The 21,300-nt window shown below is 35.3% G+C and overlaps 1 protein-coding gene across 1 annotated transcript in view; it reads left to right on the plus strand.

Annotated features, from left to right (window-relative positions):
* Positions 1 to 21,300, plus strand: part of LRP1B (LDL receptor related protein 1B) — a 750,266-nt gene that overhangs the window by 492,701 nt on the left and 236,265 nt on the right. Inside the window, exons 23-27 of the mRNA XM_064515494.1 lie at positions 1,461 to 1,706; positions 9,506 to 9,703; positions 11,159 to 11,363; positions 16,096 to 16,260; positions 17,456 to 17,700. Of these exons, the coding sequence (XP_064371564.1) occupies positions 1,461 to 1,706; positions 9,506 to 9,703; positions 11,159 to 11,363; positions 16,096 to 16,260; positions 17,456 to 17,700 (1,059 nt within the window). The remainder of the gene's footprint in view (positions 1 to 1,460; positions 1,707 to 9,505; positions 9,704 to 11,158; positions 11,364 to 16,095; positions 16,261 to 17,455; positions 17,701 to 21,300) is intronic.

A 21,300-nucleotide genomic window follows, 5' to 3' on the forward strand; every position in this document is an offset into this window, starting at 1 on the left:
AACTTCACCCTCTGACATCTAACTGTTTGCTAGGAGACCCTGTGTAGGGCTGTGCTGTGTCACCTGAATTCATTAGCATACAAGGCAGAGTTTGCTGGCTGGGCAAAAGTTGCTGCAGGGTAGGGTGAAGAGGTCTGTTTACTGCTTTGCACTGTCCTGCTGTGTTGCTTTGCAGACTGTGTTGTCACATGGGGTCTTAAATTCGCTGTTCCCCTTGAACATGTTTATTTTGTAGCCTTAAATCCTTCAATTGCTACATGTGAATCCTGTGCTGTCACCAGTTCTGTCATTAGTACACCATTTATGCTGCAGGTGAAGGAGAATATAGCATAAAGTCATTTTATTTTATTTCTACACTATTTCTATATTTGGACAATTATCTTCCAAATAGTAGTAGCCAGTTATGACACCTGTAGCCTGTTGGGCAACGTATAGGGCCAAGCTTAGCTGTTAACAATTGTTGCAACTTTTAGAAGGTTTAGAAGACAATGGACATTTTGGTAATTGTTAATTATTTAACATTAAAACATATTTAAACATGATCTGAAGGAGAAATACATAGTATGGGATGTTGGGCAAGACCTTTGCATGTTAGATATTTTAAGGAGCCTGCTCCTTTTTTGCTGTCAGAAAAAGCCTTGGCAGTCTGCACAAAGGACCATTAAAAGAAAAACTTTTTATTATTTTTTTTTTAAAACAGGAGGGAAGAAATTCTTCTGTAGAAAACTTGTATAAATTTTATCACAACCACTGTACACAATTATCATGCTCTTCATTCAAATGCTTCAAAGGTTTTACAAATCATTTTCAAACCCCTTAACAGAGCTTTGCAAATTATCAGTTACCTGCAGCATAGAATATGAGAACACTGACACAGAGAATGCAGTAGTAATATTCTCTAATATTTGTCTACACCTTTCTGGAAAAGAAGGAAAACGAAATCCTGATTTTCATTCTTTATGTGTACATGTTTCTTTGACAAGTTATTTAGGATACAGATAAATAGGACTAACAGTTGGAGCCTTCTTGAACCCTTCAGCTCAGGTGTTTGGACACGGGGGAAGTATCTGGGAAAGTATGTGTGTTCCTTTCTCTGGGCCTCAGCTTTTGTTCGCTGTTGAAGATGGGATGTTGGGCTGTTTTGTCTTTGGGCTGGCTCTGTATGGCCACTTTTTGCTTCTTAAATGAATGAAATAATATGCCTGGAAAGCCTGTCAAAATGTGTACATATTGTACATCTGCCATGCTAAAATCTTGAAAAGTTACAGTAAAGCTACTGTGCTGAGCAGTTACAAATTAGATAATTTTAAAAATAAATACAAAAACACTGTTAAGCAGATGTAAAATTCATCTGACTTCTTACAGGCTTTTCATGTGTTTCAGTTAACCTGATGGCTTTAAGAAGTACACAATGTAACCGACAGCATTTGCAGCCCTAATGCCTTTTTATGTTATTTCAGATGAATGTTCACTTAACAATGGAGGATGTAGCCATCAATGTTCTGTGGTTCCTGGAGGAAGAATTGTGTGCTCATGCCCTACAGAATTCACTCTTAGTATAGACAACAAAACTTGTGAAGTTATAGATTACTGTACCAAGCACCTTAAGTGTAGTCAAGTATGTGAACAGAATAAAAATACTGTCAAGTGCTCCTGTTATGAAGGCTGGAAGCTCAGTAAGGATGAAGAAAACTGCATTAGTACTGGTAAGTGGAGATTCAGTTTATTTTCAATATTCCAGGCATTAATAGCCGTTACGTCCATTTAGGAGAATTCATCCCCAACCCCCCTTTTTTGTTTTTTCTTTTAATGAAGGAATACAGGTTTAGATTATGAAAATGTAGGGCTTGGAGGAAGCCGAAGAACTCGCTTAAAATAATCCCTATCCTTGATGCAGGATGAAGGGCTAATGCAGTATTAGTTCCTTGTTTATAAGAGTTCCTAAAAATATTAATACCAAATAGTTTCTAACTAAGTTTTGTTTGAAGTTCTAAACAGTTTTTCATGTGTATTTTGTATTTAAGGGATATATATATAGGATGTATATTTTGAAGAAATTGATCAATCCATGACATCAATGACATGGATGAGTTATGTGGAAATATAGGATCAGTCTTCCAACATGCAAATAAAAACAGTAGATCTTAACACAGAGTGTTCTGTCTTGTGTTCTGGCTCCACATGCAATTTCCAAGCATTGTGAGAGGTTTAGAAGGTGACCTATTTTAGAACTCCTCAGTTTCAAAAAATCAACATCATCTGCAATGATCATTTCTTCTGGTTTAAGGAACATGTATGTGAAGGAAGTAATGCAGCTGTACTTTGCCATATTCCAGTTGGTCTATGATAACCTGACAGCCATACTGAGGAGAAAAAAAAAAAGATCAGAGTACTTAGCGAATCAAGGAATTTTGACGGAGGCTTCAGAAGAGATGGGTTGAGCTCTCATAAGAGTTTACTTTTGCTCAAAGATGTAGTCCTCCTGCCATCTCTTTACCCCCAGTTTCTTTCCCATTTTCCAGACCAGTGTTTCTGTCCTTTCCTTTGCAGTAGTTCTGTGCTCTGGGAGAGACACAGTAAATGACAATTTGTAGTGGATCTGGATAGCAGGGTTTATTTAAGAACCAGTGAGATTAGAGCTTTTATCCTACTTGATTATCTCACACACTCACTCACTTGCTCCCCTCCAACGTTATATTCTCTAGTTTTCTACTTGTCTTCCCAGCAGGGAAATTGCTGCTGGCCTGGGAAGGTCAGACAGAAAGTCATGTCAGTTCATGTTGTGCAGTTTCAAGTCTCAGATGTTACTGATCAAGGTCCCTGGGCATCCCCCAGTGTATGTCTCCACACATCTCTCATCTCCAGAATCTTCCCCCAATTGAGGATCTTCAACTTCCTGTTTTTGGCCCTCCATCCTTTTTCCAAGGCCACCACTTGTTGGTTCTGTCTCACGCCTCTTTGTTAATTGGAAGATTCGGGATATGTCACTTCTGTCCAGGTGTAACCAAGATTTACGAGCAGGTTGTACTAGTTGCAGCTAACAAGTATCAGGCTTCTGCTTGAGAGTTCCAAAGTTTAACTTTGAACACACGCACACACACAAGCACACAAGTGCACATACACACATACGGCCAATTATCTACTGTTAGTGTTAACAATTTAAGCTATTTTTTTTAACCTGTGACATTCTGACATTTGTTTTTTGACATCAGTAAGCCAGTTAGTTTACTAATCCAGGAGAAAACCAACCTACGCCAAAAACAGAGGTGAGGGAACTGCTTTCCCTTCAACATTCACTGTTGTTCTGTATTGAAGTAGGATTCAGAAGCCATGTTATGGATCTCTGTTTGTCAAGTGCAATGTGAATTACATATGTGCAATACAAACACGTATGTGAACTATAGACTCACAGCCTTACCCCCATGTAGAGGAGTTAAAAATAACATTGATTGTACAAAATAACATCGGTTGCTGAAATTTCCTAGATTTTGGAAGCACCAGTTTAGGATTGTTCTCTACTTTTAGTTTTCTAGTGACCTATAAATTCCAGACTGAAATGTCTCCAACACTGTTCCTTCTATCATTTGTTTGATATTTCATAACCCAAAAGATTTTATGATTAAAATAATCCAGATTTATTCCAGATGCTTGGCATTTTTTCAGATGAATTGCATGAAAAACTTCTGAATTAGAGAGCTAGAAATAAAAGCCCATGTTTCTCACTGCTATTCAAGTGAAATAATTTAATTAACAGCCAACTGATCAGTCAATATTTTAGAAAAGGCAAATTCTAATCCTTCTGCTTTGACTATATTTGAGCTAATTTATACAATATCTCAGAACTTTGTTACTGTTGTAATGTGGCCCACAATTTATTTATGGCCAAAACTTCAACTGCATCTAATAAAAATGTTTCTGTTTTCCAAAACATTGAATAACTAAAATTTAGCTTTGTAGTCTATGTGTTCTATTAAATAACCTTTTACAAATGCTCTTTGTCTTGCCTTTGAGCTCTTTTTAATTCATTAAGAATGTGTTTATATTCATCAGCCTAGAAGCTTTGTTGTAATTTCCGGAATGATCTCCAAATTGTGTCTTTGTGTATCAATATTTATTACTATAGTATGTAAATATTTACTACTACAAACTGAGATCAGGAATCTATGTTCCTCAGACATTTCTGAGCTATGCTGATAGTAAACTTTCAAATCATGGATCACTGGCATACTCCTGTGATTCTGTATATCTGAATTTTATTTTATGGCGCTCAATTAAAGTTCTTTTATGATGCTGCTATAGTCTTATTGTCGTTCACTCTTGATCAATCCAGTTTGTTTTATAACTGACATTTCCAAATATTCAAAAATTCCTTCTTACTGGGTTACAGATATAAAAGGAATAAAAGCATATAGAAATCTTAATCATTTGATGGAGGAAAGCCTGAAGGAAACATTTAATTATAGAAAATTGAGATTATTGTAACAATATTTGGAAACTAAGACAAAAAAAAAAGGCGGGGGAGTTATTTTTCAGCAGAAGAGAACATATAACAAAATTGAAACTAAGGTTTCTCAGGTTCTCCTGGGCCAATGAGACACTTCTGCTTGAAGTTTACTGATGTTGGTGAGAACTTGCAGTTACAAATTGATATTCACAGAATTTGTCAAATTATGTAATATTAAATATATGATCTGAGACCAGTGATGTCAGCTGATATGAAAAGCAATACCTTTCTCTACAAACCATAAAGCTTCTATCTTTATGTGATCAAAGCCACAACAAAATTATTGCATGTTAAATATGACATGCCACTATAGTCACTAATAATCTGGGCTAGTTTTAGTTTTTCATTGAAAGACATAAGTGCTCCACAAGACAGATACTCTGATACTTAAGTTGTTGACTGTATGAACAGCATTTTAGTAAACTAGGAAAGGGAGCCCATGTTTGGTCCTGTTTGTGAATCTATGAGCCTCATACTGTCTGTACCGTGAATGTCTCTGAGCATGAGATCTTAAATGAATATAAATTTTTTTAAAAAAAGGCTCTCATGTAATTCTATAACTGGTAGAGTTGAAAGCAGTCTGGTGAAGATAAACAGTCCCCACAGTGCCGAACTTCTTCCTTTTCAGTTATACCAGATGGTATAAAATAATTCTTAGAAGAACCACATTGATTTAGAATGTCTTGAATCAGGAATGCTTGTGTATTACATTAGAACAGTAACCAGTAATCCTTTTTCAAGGAGAAAAAAAATTCCTCAGGGGAATACTATCACCTTAGCTTTTAATTACTTTTTTTTTTTTTGCCATCTAACATATCACTTTTCTATATACAAACACTTCAATAATACACAGAAATAACATCTAAAGCTAGTATGCAACTCTTCACTTTTTGAAGTTATTGCAAAAACTTTTACTTGAGTGTCCATCAAAAATCTAACAGGAATATGCATCCTGAAGATGCATTAATGTATTCGAGTACATTATTTTTGATGGTATATAAGAATCTGTCTGTTTGCCAGAGGAATTTAAAGAATTACCATAGAAATATGGTAAATTATTGAATAATAAGTGAAAAAAAAATTACCTTAATAGTATTCTTTTCTTTTATTTTCTCTATCAATGTCTCTTTCTATGTCTTTCTCTTCATTTCCCATTTTCTGTTATTCCTGTTTATCTTCTGTTCAGTTTTTGAGGTATTAAAATGTTGTGTTTTTCTTTTTTGAGTTTCTTCACTTTCTATATCTTTTGTTTTCAACTGGTTAGGTTTTTGCTCTTCTCACGTGTGTATTGTTACATTACTGACTTCCCAAATAATAAATTTTTCATTCATGCTTAAAATTGTATTGATTCAGCTAAAAGTATGCTACAGAGCTCCATTATTGAAATAGAAAGTAAATATAGATTATATATTTTCATGCCCTACTTCCTAGTTTCTGTTGAAACATCTTTCAAAGCAAGATGCACTGATGTATTTCACTTGAACTCTTTTAGATAATAAAAATGCAGAAAAAAACTGCTCTTGAAAAATATTTACATTGCATGTTTATGTTCAGAATTTTCAGAGTTTGGTTTAATAAAAGGCAAGTTAAATGAACTCAAAACCAATCTAGTTTTCATTAAAAAATGATTCAACCTTTTCTAAGCTGTTGGAACTCAACTATGCATATATTTATTATATATTTATTATATCACTAGCTATACATACGTAAAAGAAGATATCATATCTGTATTCTTGATCTGCTTCAGCTTGTGTTTAATTCAGTTTATTAGAATTTCTAGCTAGTTTTTAATATTGCAGTTTAAAAATTTTTGATAAAAGATGGTCGTAGCCTCTTTGAGGAATGTCAAACTTCTGATGAAGTTTTTATGAAGCTTTTTTCAAACTATTTATGAAGATACCATTTTGCTTTGAGGTAGATTTCAAAAAAGCACAGGGTTGGATGCTTGCTATGCTAATATTCTTACATTAGAGTTCAATGAAACAAAAAATAAGCTTCAGTTAGCATTTTCCAAAAAAAAGAATTTCAAATTAAAACCATTGGAAAAGGTGAAGCATTGATCTTTCTACACAGATTTGTGTGTGTGTGTGCGCGTTTAGGCAGTTTTCTTCTATCAGATTTTTTCCTTATCACTTTTCATGCGTCATGCACAATACTTTGTTTAAATCATGTATTTGGTATACTCTCCTATATGGTAAAAAAGCTTGGTGTGTATGTGAAATCAGAAGTTACAGAAATAGATTATTTTTGTCCAATAATTTATTATCAATTACTTTTCTTTAAAAAGCTTTAAAAAAGAAGAGTCAAGATCCATTATATTGAATTGGGTTGAGGTGAGATTTTTCAAAAAAAATGTTCTTAATCAATTTGTAAAATGCAGAGTGTCTTCTCTGAATTTCCAGAAGAGCAATCAAGATGGAAAAGAAGATCAAATATTTATTTTTAAGGTGATGGAACAATTGCCTCAAATAAAATGGATTCAATTTAGCCTTTAATTTGTAACTCACCATAATACATCCTCTTTCATGGAGTCATAGAAGGATAAGACACCTTCAGTGGTGAACTCCCAGTCTCCCAGGGATGATGTATTTCAGTGCATCACTATCCTTAATTTTTTTTCTAATCTTTCTGAATCTATTTACTCCAAGTTCCAGCCTTTAATCCTAGGCCTACTTCTTATTTGTATAGAAAACAAGATTTTCCCCATATTCACTCTGTCAGCCTTTTATGTCTTTGAAGAGTTTTATGTGCTTCCACTCGCTATCTCAGTCCATTCCTTTTTAGGCTAAGCAGTCCCAGTTTATTCACTCTTTCCTTGCAGGTCATACTTTTAGACCTCTGATTATGCTTGTTGATTTCCTCTTCAGTTCTCCAGGTGACTCACATTCTTCGTCCAGAGCTGTGCTCAGAACAAGGTACAGCATTGTAGACAATCTTCACGAAAGCTTAGGAGGAGTGATTTGAAGGACTATATCATAATGGTTTCTGTCTACTCTTTTGACTCCTTTTCTGGAGAAATTTTTCACCTGTGATGCCTTGTCTCTTGTTTGTCACAGTATCACTCATCAATCTTTATTTATTCTCACACTATTTATGTAGTCTCACATCTGTTTATTGACTGTATAGCAGCCACAGTAATCAAGGATCTGAATTTACACCTCTTCATATTGATATGGGAAGGGTAAGAAAGAGGGGGAAAAAAGCAGTGTATGACCTGCTCTTTCAGATGAAGAAGTCCAAATAAACAAAATGGTGCTACTTTTTTTATACTCAGTTCCATATAAATTGCTATTTTTTTACCCATTTCTCATTATTGATTTACATTTGAAGTACTGTATCTTAAATTTGTCAAGATCATGTTGAATTTTAATCTTCTTCGTGAGTGTTCCTCTATTTGCACCTTACATTATGGAGCTTAAGTTAGACTCCCTCTTGCTGGAATGAAAAACTCTCATCCCACAGAGCATATTTTTTTTAGGATTCTTTTTTTAATTGTGCTGTTCATTATTGAGAAACACAAAAGAAGTTACTGGTGTTGTTCATCATGTCTGTGTTCTTATGCATTGGAATTGCCTAAATAACACTATTTGGGTAGCTTGTGGTCTCCCACATAGTAGCTGCTAATTTATCAGAAATTGAGAAGTGCTGTTAAAGTGTTCCTCAGGTTGAGATAGCTGATTCTTGTGAAACAACTACTAACGTCACTGATCTTGTTCTTCATAAAGTTGTTCGACCAGTGCAGAGCCTTGAAAAATTGGCTTTGCAGAAACTCAGTCATTACCCTGACAAATATGAGAATCATTCAGAAAGGCCAAACAGTTTATGAACAGGTACTTCATGACCAGAAACACTGCTTTGCTGAGGTGTCTTTTTAACTTAACATGTCGTACATAAATGAATCTGTACGTGCAATGATTAGCAAGAAAAGAACATTAAATTTATCTTAAAAATTGATACATATAAGCATCTTTTTATTGTGTAATAATTTGTGGAATTTCTGACTATTTTAGGAGAACAGTGCATATTGTCTATTGTCATGAACTGCCAGTAAGCTGTTTTCTATATAAAATTGAGGTTTTATTGGATGGAAGAAGAAAAATTTCTATTTCAGTATCATGTTGCATTCCAGGGGGAAGACCTACAACAAAGGAAAGCTACTTTCTGAAAGAAAAGGATCAGTGTGAAAAAGTTTGTTTTTTAAAGTGAATATACCGAGTTCACTGGGTAGTTTAGAGATCCATTTTTTTAACACAGCTACTTGTTTAAAAAACTTTTCCTAAAGTAGGATGTGTAAGAATTAAAATATAAAATGAATTTATAGTATGTGTGACCTACGGAGGGAGTGTTTACATGTGTTTATAAATACGATTTTATATAAGCTCACAGACGTGAGCACATACAAAATTATCTATCATTAATCATATAGCAAGGGTATGAAAATAAACTTCAGTACTAGGTGGGTTTGGTGATGGGATATGTCAGTAAGCATGTAAAATGTTCATTTCCTTGCTTAGTATTTTGGGATGAGGTTTTCTTTTTAACTGCTTCAATTAAAAAAAATGATGTTATGTATGTTTTAGTAAAGTTTGTTTTAAAGTAACTAGGATTTGGAACAATGCATAACTTAACAGATTAATTTTTTTGAAGTTTTTGTGAAAATGGATTTTAATTTTAGTGGCTTCAGACTTTTTAAATCCTAGTTGTGGAAGTCCTTGTGGTGGAACTATAAAAATATAGCTCAATAGTTGAGTATGATATTTCTGATTTTAATGTTTAGTATCTCTATGTATGATCAAAGATAAGGCTAGAATGGAGAAGTGAGAAGTTTGTTGGACTAAAAATATGCTTGAAAGACTTCTTATCAGGAAGTGAATTGTTTTAATAATCCTTTTCTTCCAATAAAATATTCTGTGTCTTTTCTTATTCTGTGTGTCATTTATATCAATATGTAACAATGTCTTCTTTATTATTCTTTTGAAATGTATAATCTTTTACTTCTAGATCCATTTGAGGCTTTCATAATTTTTTCTATTCGACATGAGATCAGAAAAATTGATCTTCACAAACGTGACTACAGCCTTTTAGTTCCTGGTTTGAGAAATACAATAGCACTTGATTTTCATTTCAATCAGAGTTTACTATACTGGACAGATGTGGTGGAGGACAAAATTTACAGAGGCAAGCTTTCTGATACTGGAGGTATGAATTCAATCTTAGATTTCTTAGTAGTCAGAACTGCAGTTACAGGATGTTGGACCTGATAAATTGTAACTGAACTACCATTAACAGAAACAAAATCTGTCGTGGCATTCAGCCTTTAAAAAGGTGTATAACGTTCAGCTAGGAAAAGACTGCAAAAATTGCCATTTGCAATATGCTGTAGCAGGGAGAAAATGGCAAACACAGAGGGCTGGTATTTCTTCCTAGTCCAATGACAGAAATACTGATTTTTCATTTTTGTAATTTAGTTAGCTTCACCTTTTAAAAAAATCTACAAGGATTTATCAAGTCTGTGATAAATTGTCGGTTCTCACTGTAGATGAAAGATTTTGTTTCATAATTCTATAGCATTCAAAGACTTGATCTTTACCCTGGTAACATAATTATGGTCTATAATTCAGTATAATCTCACAATATACAAAAAAGTTTTTCTATAAAATTCTGCTGAAGTATATCTTCAGATGCTTTCATTTTTGCATATCCAGAAGCATATCCCGACTGGGACAGAAGTATGCTATGCTTTACATACTACTCAGTATGTAAAGAAGTGAAAGTCTTGCCACTTTCCATTAATGGCTGTGGTGTGTTTGCATGAAATTAGTAAGGTAGACTCTACTGTTATCACACTGTGTTGTGGTCACACTGTACCAGACCGCAGGTGGCTTTTGAGCTGTTATGAAAATAAATTATTCCCTCAGTCTTGCAGCTGTCTAGAAAAGAGTTGCATCTCCACAAAGCCCTCTGTCTTCCTGGAAATCCTGAGTGCTTCTGTAGTTGCTGTTTATGTGAAAAATTTTGAGACCTTCCAGAGGAAGTTTATGATAGGGAAGGGTTTGTAGTCAGTAACAGTATGAATTGTACAAGGGAATTCAAAAGGGCAAAGTAAGGTTGTTTACTGTAGAGCTTATCACAATGTGTGATCTAAACATGCTTTTGATTCTCCCTGCTTTTCTCTCTTCATCACAATCTTTCTGAGTTTTCTCTTACTCTTGTTGAGAAAGAACTGAAATGGAGCTGTATAAATTTTGTTTACTCTGCCACTGGGAGATGGAGCATGAGCGTGTGCTTCACAGATGCTGCAAAAGGGGTCCCTCGTGAGAGGGCATATGTACATCTGCAGTGTGACTCCACATGTGAACTCTGGCCTTCATTGAAAGTTTCGGGGCTTTAGTTACTAAACCATCTAAGAAAAAAAAATGTATATTACTATGGAATAAAATTACTCATTTATTTATATGTGGCCATAACTGTATTTGTTTACAGTAATCGATCATATCCATAAAGAAAAAATATGTTGCATGGAACAAAATACTGTATCATTCATCAGATGAATCATGAGTTCCCTCCAAAACTGTAAAATAGATTTATATGTCCATGTCCACTATATCAGACTCTGTATTAGCCCTATAAGTTTTTGTTTGTTTTGTTTTTAAGGTGTAAGCGCCATTGAGGTGGTAGTACAGCATGGCCTGGCCACTCCTGAAGGCCTTACTGTAGACTGGATTGCAGGAAACATATACTGGATAGACAGCAATTTGGACCAAATTGAAGTAGCAAAACTAGATGGCACTTTGAGAACGACATTAATAGCAGGAGCTATGGAACATCCAAGGGCTATTGCTCTGGATCCTAGATATGGGTAATTACAAAAAGATTTCTTTTTCATGTTGCAAAGTATTTTAAAGTTGGAGATTAAATGTGAGATTGATGAAGTTCCTTTTTGCTGGGAGTTACAGGATCTAACATGTCTTTATTAATTCTTGAGCCTATATTTTGAATCAAATGCCATCCATTGTAATCTGTTTTGCCCCAATGAAAAGGAGCGAGACAAGGTGAGCCAGCAAAAGAAGGTAAGTCAGGAGATACAGGTATCTGTTTGTTGACAAAAAACTTCTCTTGCTCTGTGATTATTTCAGTTAATTTTAATAATGTGGTTGTTAGTAGTTGGAGCCAGTGGTCTAGCATTTCTGTATAGTTAATGGACATATTTAGACATTGCCAAGGCAGTTCATCTCATTTTGAGATTGATTTTAGTGGGACTACAAAAGACTAACTTAGATGTAACCAAAAGACTAAAATTTGAGTGAGACAACTCCCACCTTTTGTGTTTGTTTTTCCATCTTTAAAATGGAGGTAGTGTTTTCCAACTTCTGTTAATAATTTTTCTAGCTATTGATGAGGAATGTTATGTCAATTGGAATATTATTAATAAATCATAAGCAGCCAAGTGTATTAGATTCAGCCTACTACCATAAGTATATGTATTTTATTTAGTGCCTTGCATGATTGTTTATAATAAGTATTAGAATGTTACAAGTAAGATTTTAAAATGGGATGTGGAAATTCATTTCTATGTTTGATGACTGATAAGATTACACTTCATGGTAAAACAGCCTTAATGTGTTAGAATATTATTAAAATCAGACAATAATTTAATTAAGTCAATAGACTTAATTAACATATAGTGGAAGGAAAGTAAAACTGTTGGTAGAACCCTTAATTCACTGTTCAAGTGGTTGTCAAGAGGAGGAAATCAGATTAAAAGTGGCCAAAAATAATATGATAAATTTGGAAGAGTTTGCAGAATCATGACAATTAATTTTGTTTAGAAATCTGATATGGTCTATCACTTGTCTTCACTGAATGTTTCTTTCAGGAACACTGCTGTGGACATAAAAATATAAGTAGATAGACAAAATTCTGAATTTGGAAGTAACATGTTTTAATAAGTAAGGACCCTAGACTCGCAAGTCAGATGCTAGACAGCTTATTTACAGAGTAATAGCTTATCTACAGAGATCTTTAGAAAGGGCCATCCTGTTGGCAGAACTGGATGACAAGTTGTTCAAATTAAATGGGTGAATAAAAACCCCAAATCAAGTCACAACTCTTCTGAAGCTGAAGGCTTAATCTTAGTCTGCCTTTTTAAAAGCTAGAAGCAACTGTATGCTACGTTTTGTTAGAAAAAGGGAAAAGAATAAAATCTCTAAATACAGATGGAACCAGCTCTTCAGTCTTTTCACAAAGAAATGTGAATACACAGGCATAGATGATTCAAAGTAGATGTTTGTGTTAGAGAATCCGGTAAGCCAGTGGAGGGGAGACTGCCACAGCTCCTTGCCTCCAGGTCCACCAGTGGGGAGACAGAGCAGGTAGCGCCAGCAGGCATGCACACGAACACACATATACAACGCAGGTACATATATACAGGACTGACCACGCAAATCAGTGCACATAGGAACACTCAGCCCTTGCACAAACACAAACAGCACCAGCGACCTTGCCCTGTCTTCCTCTCTGACTGAGGATGAAGTTCTGTTAGTGGGAAGTACATACATGCACGTAAATGGCTAGAAATGGGGGTTAATAGGAAGTTAGGGGTTAATGGGGGTTAATAGGAAGTCGGGACAGACTGCACTTTTATTCCCTAATCTCTCAATTTCCACACTCTCGTTCCTCCCCAGACCTCCTTGATCCCTCCCTTTCTCCACCTTTTGGTTGTACCCTGAGACATCCCCTAATAAGTCTTGTGCATCCCATAACGTGTCCCATACCCCAAGGCTCTCTGGAGAGCTGCTCATGGTGCTGGGTGTCCCCTGGCCCATGGGGCTGACGGCTGCCCTTGGACCCCTGGGAGGGGCCAGGGCAGGGGCTGTGTTCAGGTTATCAGGGTTTATTTTGCTAGGTGAGGGGGTCTCTGATCTGTGCCCCTGAGCTCCTTTGTGTTCGTGGAGATGAGGCGTAGTGGGCTCATCACTCTCCTGTCATGGCCCTGGAAGTAGCCAGATCAGGGTATTATTTCGGTTACCCCATCTTGGCACTGTTCCTCAGTGCTTCTTTGTGTGTGTGGAGAGAAGCTTTTTATCACATAACATAATGGTTAGTACTAGTGCCAAATATTCAGCTCTCTTTTTTTGTATGTCTAGATCTCTGATAATCCTTAAAAGCAAACATGCAAATTTAACTTTTTAGTCCTCCAAGTACTCGATGTTTTTTCATGTAACTATTACATATATCAACCAAGTAAAGCCATCAAAAGTTAAATTAATATTGTAGATAGCTTGATATGCCATTAATGGAATTTCAGAAAGGGATGCTAAAATCTTTCATTAATATGGCATTTATAACTTATTTTAAGATTCATTTGGAGTTCAGTATATTCATACAGAAGTGGGTCACAATCAGACACTCACAAATAGTGCTACCATGGGTACATACCTTGTTTACCACAGTCACCTGCAAAAAAATTGTGAACTAAGCTATATTTAAATAAAGCTCAATCTAGAGTTAAATGGTCTTTTTTTGATCTCATTGTCCTATATATGAAGGCACTGAAATTGAATGACTACAGATATTCTTGACTCAGTACATTGCAAAGGCTCCTTGTAAGATTCCTCTAGATTCATCATTGATGTATTTGCTGGCGGGTTATTGGTCTGCTTATAATTGACTGGTCTTTATCCAAAGTTGCTCTGTGGCAAGATAGAAATGAGTTCATAACATAATAAGAACTAATCATTTAAAGTTTCCAAGATTTTATTACATGGATGAAGTATTTATGTGGCACAAAAGGCCCTGATAATAGAATGTACACAACTTTATTTTAGTATTGCTTATATCTTTCTCTGTTTTCAGACTATTTCTAAAATGCATCTCTTAATTGTACAAATAGTCTGAACCAACAGTTCCTATTCTATTGTTACCATTACTCACTTGTAGACAGTAAAGTTCCATATATGATCATTCATAAATTTGTAAGGCTAGAAAAGAACATTGAAGTTACTGAGGCTTTCTGAACAGTAAATGCTGTTGAAGATAATGACATTATTCACTTGCTGGAAGCACAGTGTTAACGAAGCTGTGATTTGAAACTAATTAGGGAAGCATTTAGTGAAATTTTGTCAATTATTGTATATTTTACCATTCCATTGTTGTAAAAGAAAAAAGATTACATATTATACTTGGCAATGTATGTATCCAGTTTTCTCAATTTATCTAAGAATTGTTTATAATAATTACTGAATTCTAAGAAATAAAGTAGTTCTTTGTAGCGTTCCTTGAGGTAGTCTTTAGCAATTTTTCTTAATTCCCTACCTCATTTTAATTTCACTTGCAATTTGATTGATGCAAGTAGTCTAGCTGAGATTTTTTTTATATTATTTTATTTTCAGGGCATAAGTTTACTTGCTTAAAAATTATATGGTGTGCAGATATGGAAGCTGTATGCTGGAAAATATCTTGGTTTTGCCTTCCCCCTCACCTCCCACCCCTTTGTGCTCACACAAAGGTCTTCGTGTTTGTCATCTAATCTGGGTGCAGTTCAGTTGCTTGTACTGTCCATGGGAGGAACTTGGATCCTCTACTAAGCTGATTTAGAGAACCTGAATTGAAGGTTAATGTAGATGATGTAAATACCCACTTTATACATTTTGGGGTATTGAAAAAGTGTGTGGGTAAACTGTCCAAGAATTAATACCTTTGCTTGAGCAGTTATTTAAAAACACTGTGTATTACTTTTCACACGCACTAAGTGGAAAGGCCTTGTGAGAATGTGTTAAGGGCTGAAATTGTCCAAGGTCCTTACTTGTCAAAAGCTTTGCTATAGTCCAGCCTCTCTGCAGTTAGTTCTTACTTAAAACTACTTCAACGTTATTGTATCAAATGTATTCTGTTCCTTTAAGAGGCGTAAAAATTGTGTGCATTTGGAAAACTTAATAAGTTAAAAACAGTATGTGTTTTTGTCCCTTGGTGAAACTGCTTCTACTATTTAACATGAAACTACTTTGGTTATAGTACATATGTACCATACAATACCTTTCTAAGTTTTCTTAGCAAGACCAATCTGTTTAAAATCCCACAGTGACGTGCCAAAATCTAGGGGTCCTCATTTGGAACACTTTTAATAATAGATGGAAATCTCTATCGTATTCCTATATCCTTGCTGCCTCACATCACCTTTCTTCCCTTTCTTCCCTCCCCACCCTCTTCATCTGTGGATTGCTTCAAAGGCTCTCAAAATCATTTTTTTTTATGAGCTGGGTATCAAATTGTAGAAGGAAGACAAGACCAGCTGTCACTAGTATTAATGGACATAAAAAAGAGAGCTCTTCTAGACTTTTAAAGAGAGGTGTCTTTTCAGTTTCGTGATTGCTCTAAAACTAATGAAATATTAATAATGAAACATTCTCTCCATGTTACCCTATAACTTTAGGGAATTTGTATAGTTGCCCAAATTCATCTATGTATATTACTTATTGAGACACTTAAATATATGAACCTGTTTCAAACTTTAGTCTTTTTGAATCCCTTACAAATTTTGCAAGCTTTAAGATGTTCTTACATTTGTTTTCTTTTCCTTTTCCTCTCACCAGAATTCTATTTTGGACAGACTGGGATGCAAATTTTCCTCGCATTGAATCTGCTTCCATGAGTGGAGCAGAAAGAAAGATCATATATAAAGATATGGATACTGGAGCCTGGCCTAATGGCCTTACTGTGGATCACTTTGAAAAAAGAATAGTGTGGACAGATGCCAGGTAAAGAGATAACAATATCTTTGTTACATGTTCATAAGTACTTATTCTTACATATAAAAATGTGAACTGCATTGCAAATAGAATATATATTATGTGCATTTCTTTAATTCTATTACCATTATATATGTCTTCATGGTTCAGTTCTGTGTCCTTTGCAGTCTTTGGCATAAAGCCCTTTACTACTGGGAGTAGGTTTGATGAATTCAGTAGGTGAATGCGAAATTTTGTTAGAATGCAGAAGAAACTATATGAGAAATCTTGCCTAAGTCCTTGAGAGAAGGAGAGTCATTGAACCAATTAACGATCATATTGTCAGGGCCCTGAGGGCACCAGTAGGTGTTAATGGCCCTGATCAGCCTCACCTGAGGCCTCCAGCCACACACCTTCCCTGAGGGCCCCGGACCTTGGACCAGGACCCTTTCAGCTCAGCCTGGGGCCTTCAGCCCCTGCTCCAGCAGGCACCCCTGTAGCAGTGCTGGTCTCCAGCTCCATCACAGCCTTGCCCCTGTTTGGCCATGGATCCTGTTGATCCAGATCCTGACTTCCCAGCCTTCCCTCAGGCTTTCCTCATCACTTTGGACCTGCCTGGTGATCACTGGGCTGTGTCTGACCTTAGTTACCGTCACTGGACCTGACCCTGACCTGCAGATTGATTTCCTGGCTTGACCTCAGACCTGCCTCATGACCACAAACTTTTCCGATGATCTGGACTCTTGATTGAACCTGGCTGCCAACCCCAGGGCTGCCCTGCTTGACCTGCCTGGCTGCAGTAGGATGGGGCCATGGCTGGTAAGGCCCCTGCCTTCCTGTCATGTTGTCATGCAGGCTCCTGACTCCTTGTCCTTTAGGGAACAGCCAGCCCTTTCTGCACCTTGGCACTCACCCATGGAAGACTGAAGCTCTGCAGTGCCTTTTCTCTAAGTTCATGTGAATGAAAATTGGTTTTACTCCTGTATTTCCACTGCATGGAATTTTAAAAACAGCATACAAGCAAAACAGAATTTCTTATCACTAGTTAAGAAATTAATAATATGTACTCTCTCAACTCTGAAGTTAATGATTGCTCTGTAAACATTCTTCAGCCTTACCAGTATGTAAGTATCAGAATATATGACATTTTTGCACCAGTGTCATAATGATTGTGTAGATTTTTAAAAAATTTGTGTGTAATCATAAGTTTGGGTTTATCTTGTAGATCGGATGCTATTTATTCTGCATTATATGATGGAACAGGCATGATAGAGATCATACGAGGTCATGAATATCTTTCTCACCCATTTGCTGTTTCTTTATATGGGAGTGAAGTATATTGGACCGATTGGCGGACGAATACACTGGCAAAAGCTAATAAGTGGACTGGCCAAAATGTCAGTGTAATACAAAAAACAAGTGCTCAGCCGTTTGATCTTCAGATATATCATCCAAGTCGTCAACCACAAGGTAATTATCTATTTATAAAATAGTTATTTATTATTTCTCTGAGAGGAAAAAAGTATTCTTTTTATATACAAGTATTTGTGTATAGATTTGTCTTGAAATAACAATTCTTAATTAAGTGCCATCTTTAACGATAGCATTCCTTGGGTGGTAATACAGGTTTTTTGAACTAGAAGTTTCATGGGGTCGGTGTCTGTGAATATTGTACATTTCGACTCTTATTCTTGTTCTATAATGAATGTAATACAGAACCACATGTATTTAAAAGACTTCCACCTTAATTTTATTTATTTGGAATAACTAGTCTGCCAAAAGCTGTTAGCTGTCTTTCTCATCCTTTTTCACAGAGTAAGATTATTTTTTGTGTGAAATAAGGCATGTGTACAATTTTCGTTAGAATAAATGTTTGTTCTGTATTATAATTGTCTTAATTTGCTAATTCTGTTCTCTGTCTTTATTTCCTTCTCAGTCCTCTTTGTTTTTTTTTCTGTTAGGACTGTGTAACTTAGATTCTACCAGTATAGACCGCTGCTCTATGTAAATAGCCTAAGTAGGGTTTTATCTATAAATTGAAGCTTTTCAAAAGCATATCCCATTCACTTAACAGCTGTTATCTTACAGTAACATTTATAACTTGCAATTTCAAATTAACATAGTATGTTAAACTTACTTTTGGTGTAGATAACTATCCAAACTGACAGGAAGTTCGTGGCATATACTTTAATTAAAAAGTAATAGGAAATTCCTTAATTATTTCTTGATACATTATTTTGTAACTTTAACTTTCAAACGTCATCTGTATAAAACTTACTTGTTGATGTGTATATATTTCCATTTCAGTTCTTCAGCAACACTTGTACAGCACTATAAAACTGATACACAATTATAGAAAGCTGGTATGTGTATAGGCTTTGAAATTAGATGGATGAAATGTGGTCAGTTTTCAGTTTCAAGTCTGATATTGTCCTATTTTAAATTCTAGCAGTTGAAGATCACCAAACACTTAACAACTATTGAATTTTAGCTACCTGATTTAATGAAATATTCTGTTTAATTCTGAGTGAAATATGCAAGAACCTGTTAAAACTTAGCTCGAGACAGATTTACAATGGCTTTCTCTCATTTTGTATAGGCAAAAGGAGTAATGATTTCCTTTTAATTTCAGCTGAAGCTTCAAATGATTTTATCACTGGATTGTAAACCTCTCATTCAGATGGTGAACATTTAGTCAAGAAATTTAAATTACTGACTTCAGTGTTCATACATGTGAACAACTGCTCATCAGGACTAAGAAAGAAATTGGAGAGTAGCACATTAGTAACACATTTAGTATTTTTCTACATTATAACTGTATATTTTATTTCTGTAAGGATTGAAAGTCTTATAAACACAGACACGTGTGTAAAGTTATGATGTGAAATTTTCAGCTCTAAATTTTCCGACTTTGATTACTGCAATATGTAGACTCTATAAGCATGTTGCGTATAACATAAGCAGTAGTTAAAACCAAATTAAATACAGAGGGGCTTAGCACATTTTGCTGTGATTTTATCCTGATACCGACCTGTTTATTGTTACCTGTTTATTGTTTATTTACAGTTAGTCTTTGCTACTGATCTAAATGTGTCTTCTTGCCTTCTCTCCTACCACCTTTTTCCCCCAAGCACTGTCCAGTTGAGGATAGATCAATCCAAGATGCTTAGTACAGTACTGACAACTGGCAATATCCTGCTTGCTAGTAAATGCCACCACTTAAATGATCATTTAAAACATACATTTCATTGGGGTTTATATTACCTCTTTCTCTGATCTTTTTAATACTGAGCCTGTCAAAGTCCATGACTTCGTAATTACAAATGTTAATGGAAATAGTTGGAAAGTGGTTATTATTACATAATCATTTACTAGGGGGCTTTGGAAATTTGAATTTTCATTTATTCAATGTGAAATAATGAGGGTAAGATAGTAGTTGAAGTAATAATGAAGGGATGTGATAGGATATAGAGCAGAAGAATACATTTTTGAGTGAATGTCTTCAGTTATTTTGTCAGATGGATACTCGGAGGTCGTTCTCTCTGTGGACCCCCCAGAGAAAATGGCAAAATATTACTAATGGTGAATAAAGTGGATTTTTTCGTTACAATTATAACTACGTGCATAAAGATGTGTTTAAAATTAAATTTAAATGTACAAAACCAAGTATAGGACAGGAAGACATTATTATGCTATCGCTGGCAATGTACAAAAGCTGTTCCTGCAAAAAGATGTGCTAGAATATTGAGCAAAAAGGGGACAGAGAGTTCAGAACCTCTGATCCTCAGCTAGAATCCCAGCTTTCTCAAGATGGTCTAACTCTTAGATATATCTTTCCTTAGCAGAGATGGAGCAATAACAAGTGATTTATTCGTTGTGTCAGCTGTCAGAGGCAAGAATTTAGCCTGTTTAGGCTTTTCTGTATTTTTAAATCTGTAACTTGTGGATTATTTGTGAACAACAAAAGAGATCCTCCAAAACAAAATGAGCTGTGAATACTAATACTGATGGTGTGAGCTGCCCTGCTATTGGTTATACACATGTGTAAGTTTACTCCAGCAAATGCTCTCCTGCAGTAGTCTTACTGTTTCCTCTTTTTCATAAGCTGTTCATTCTTCCCCAGTAACTTTGCTATCTCTAATTCTCCATCATCTGCCTTTGACTTTGTGTGGGTTATTTAGTGTAAATGGGTTTAAGGATACAGACTATCTAGGATGTGAATAAAGTATTTTTATAGATATATCTATAATAATGCATGCCTAACTTGTGAATATATACTTAAAAATATATGCATATGTACATATATACATGTTTACGTGTGTGTATACATACATTTTTCCCCATGTTTTTGTAGTGTTTGTAGGTTTGTTCAACTTAACATTTCTGAGATGCAAGATATATCACTAAGTGCACTATCTATGAGTAAGCTAAGTTCTGTTGTTACAGGACACAGCTAGGCCATAACTATAGAAGCTTTTGAGGTTTGCCTTAGAAAACAATAATGCTGCAAAGGCAATTTAATGTGTGTTTCTATTGCAAAATATACAAAGAACAATGACTTTAGTTTGTATGTAAACATAAGACAGTGAAAGAAAGAATAGCGCCAGAGGGGGACCACCAGTTAGTCTCAGAACATTCCATGGCCTCTACATAAATTTCAATTCTTTTCCCTAAAATGGTGATGGTAGTAGAAACTAATTTAAAATTCATATCATGTAGTTAAGATTTTCTGATACATTATACTTGTTCTTTAATACTAAAAAAAGACGTTCTGATTTTCTTTTGGCCCAGGGTTTGTAATGTAGAGTAAGCTATTCAGACTTCTATGTTAGTAGGTCCTGGGCAGTCTTTATTTAAAAACATCCTAACAATTTTGTATGGCTTTGTAAATGTCCTAGATCATAGTTCTGCACTAGTTACACATAGAAGAATATAGATGTAGCTCTGATGTAAATGCATGCCAGCAAGTAAAGTTCCCCCTACAGACTAGTAGGGAGAAGCTTTGAAGAATGCTAAGTTCTCTGATAGTATGTATTGAAAAAAGGAGCACCATGAATACAACTCATTTTA

The sequence above is a fragment of the Dromaius novaehollandiae genome, chromosome 7 (assembly GCF_036370855.1).
Source record: "Dromaius novaehollandiae isolate bDroNov1 chromosome 7, bDroNov1.hap1, whole genome shotgun sequence".
Taxonomy (NCBI): domain Eukaryota; kingdom Metazoa; phylum Chordata; class Aves; order Casuariiformes; family Dromaiidae; genus Dromaius; species Dromaius novaehollandiae.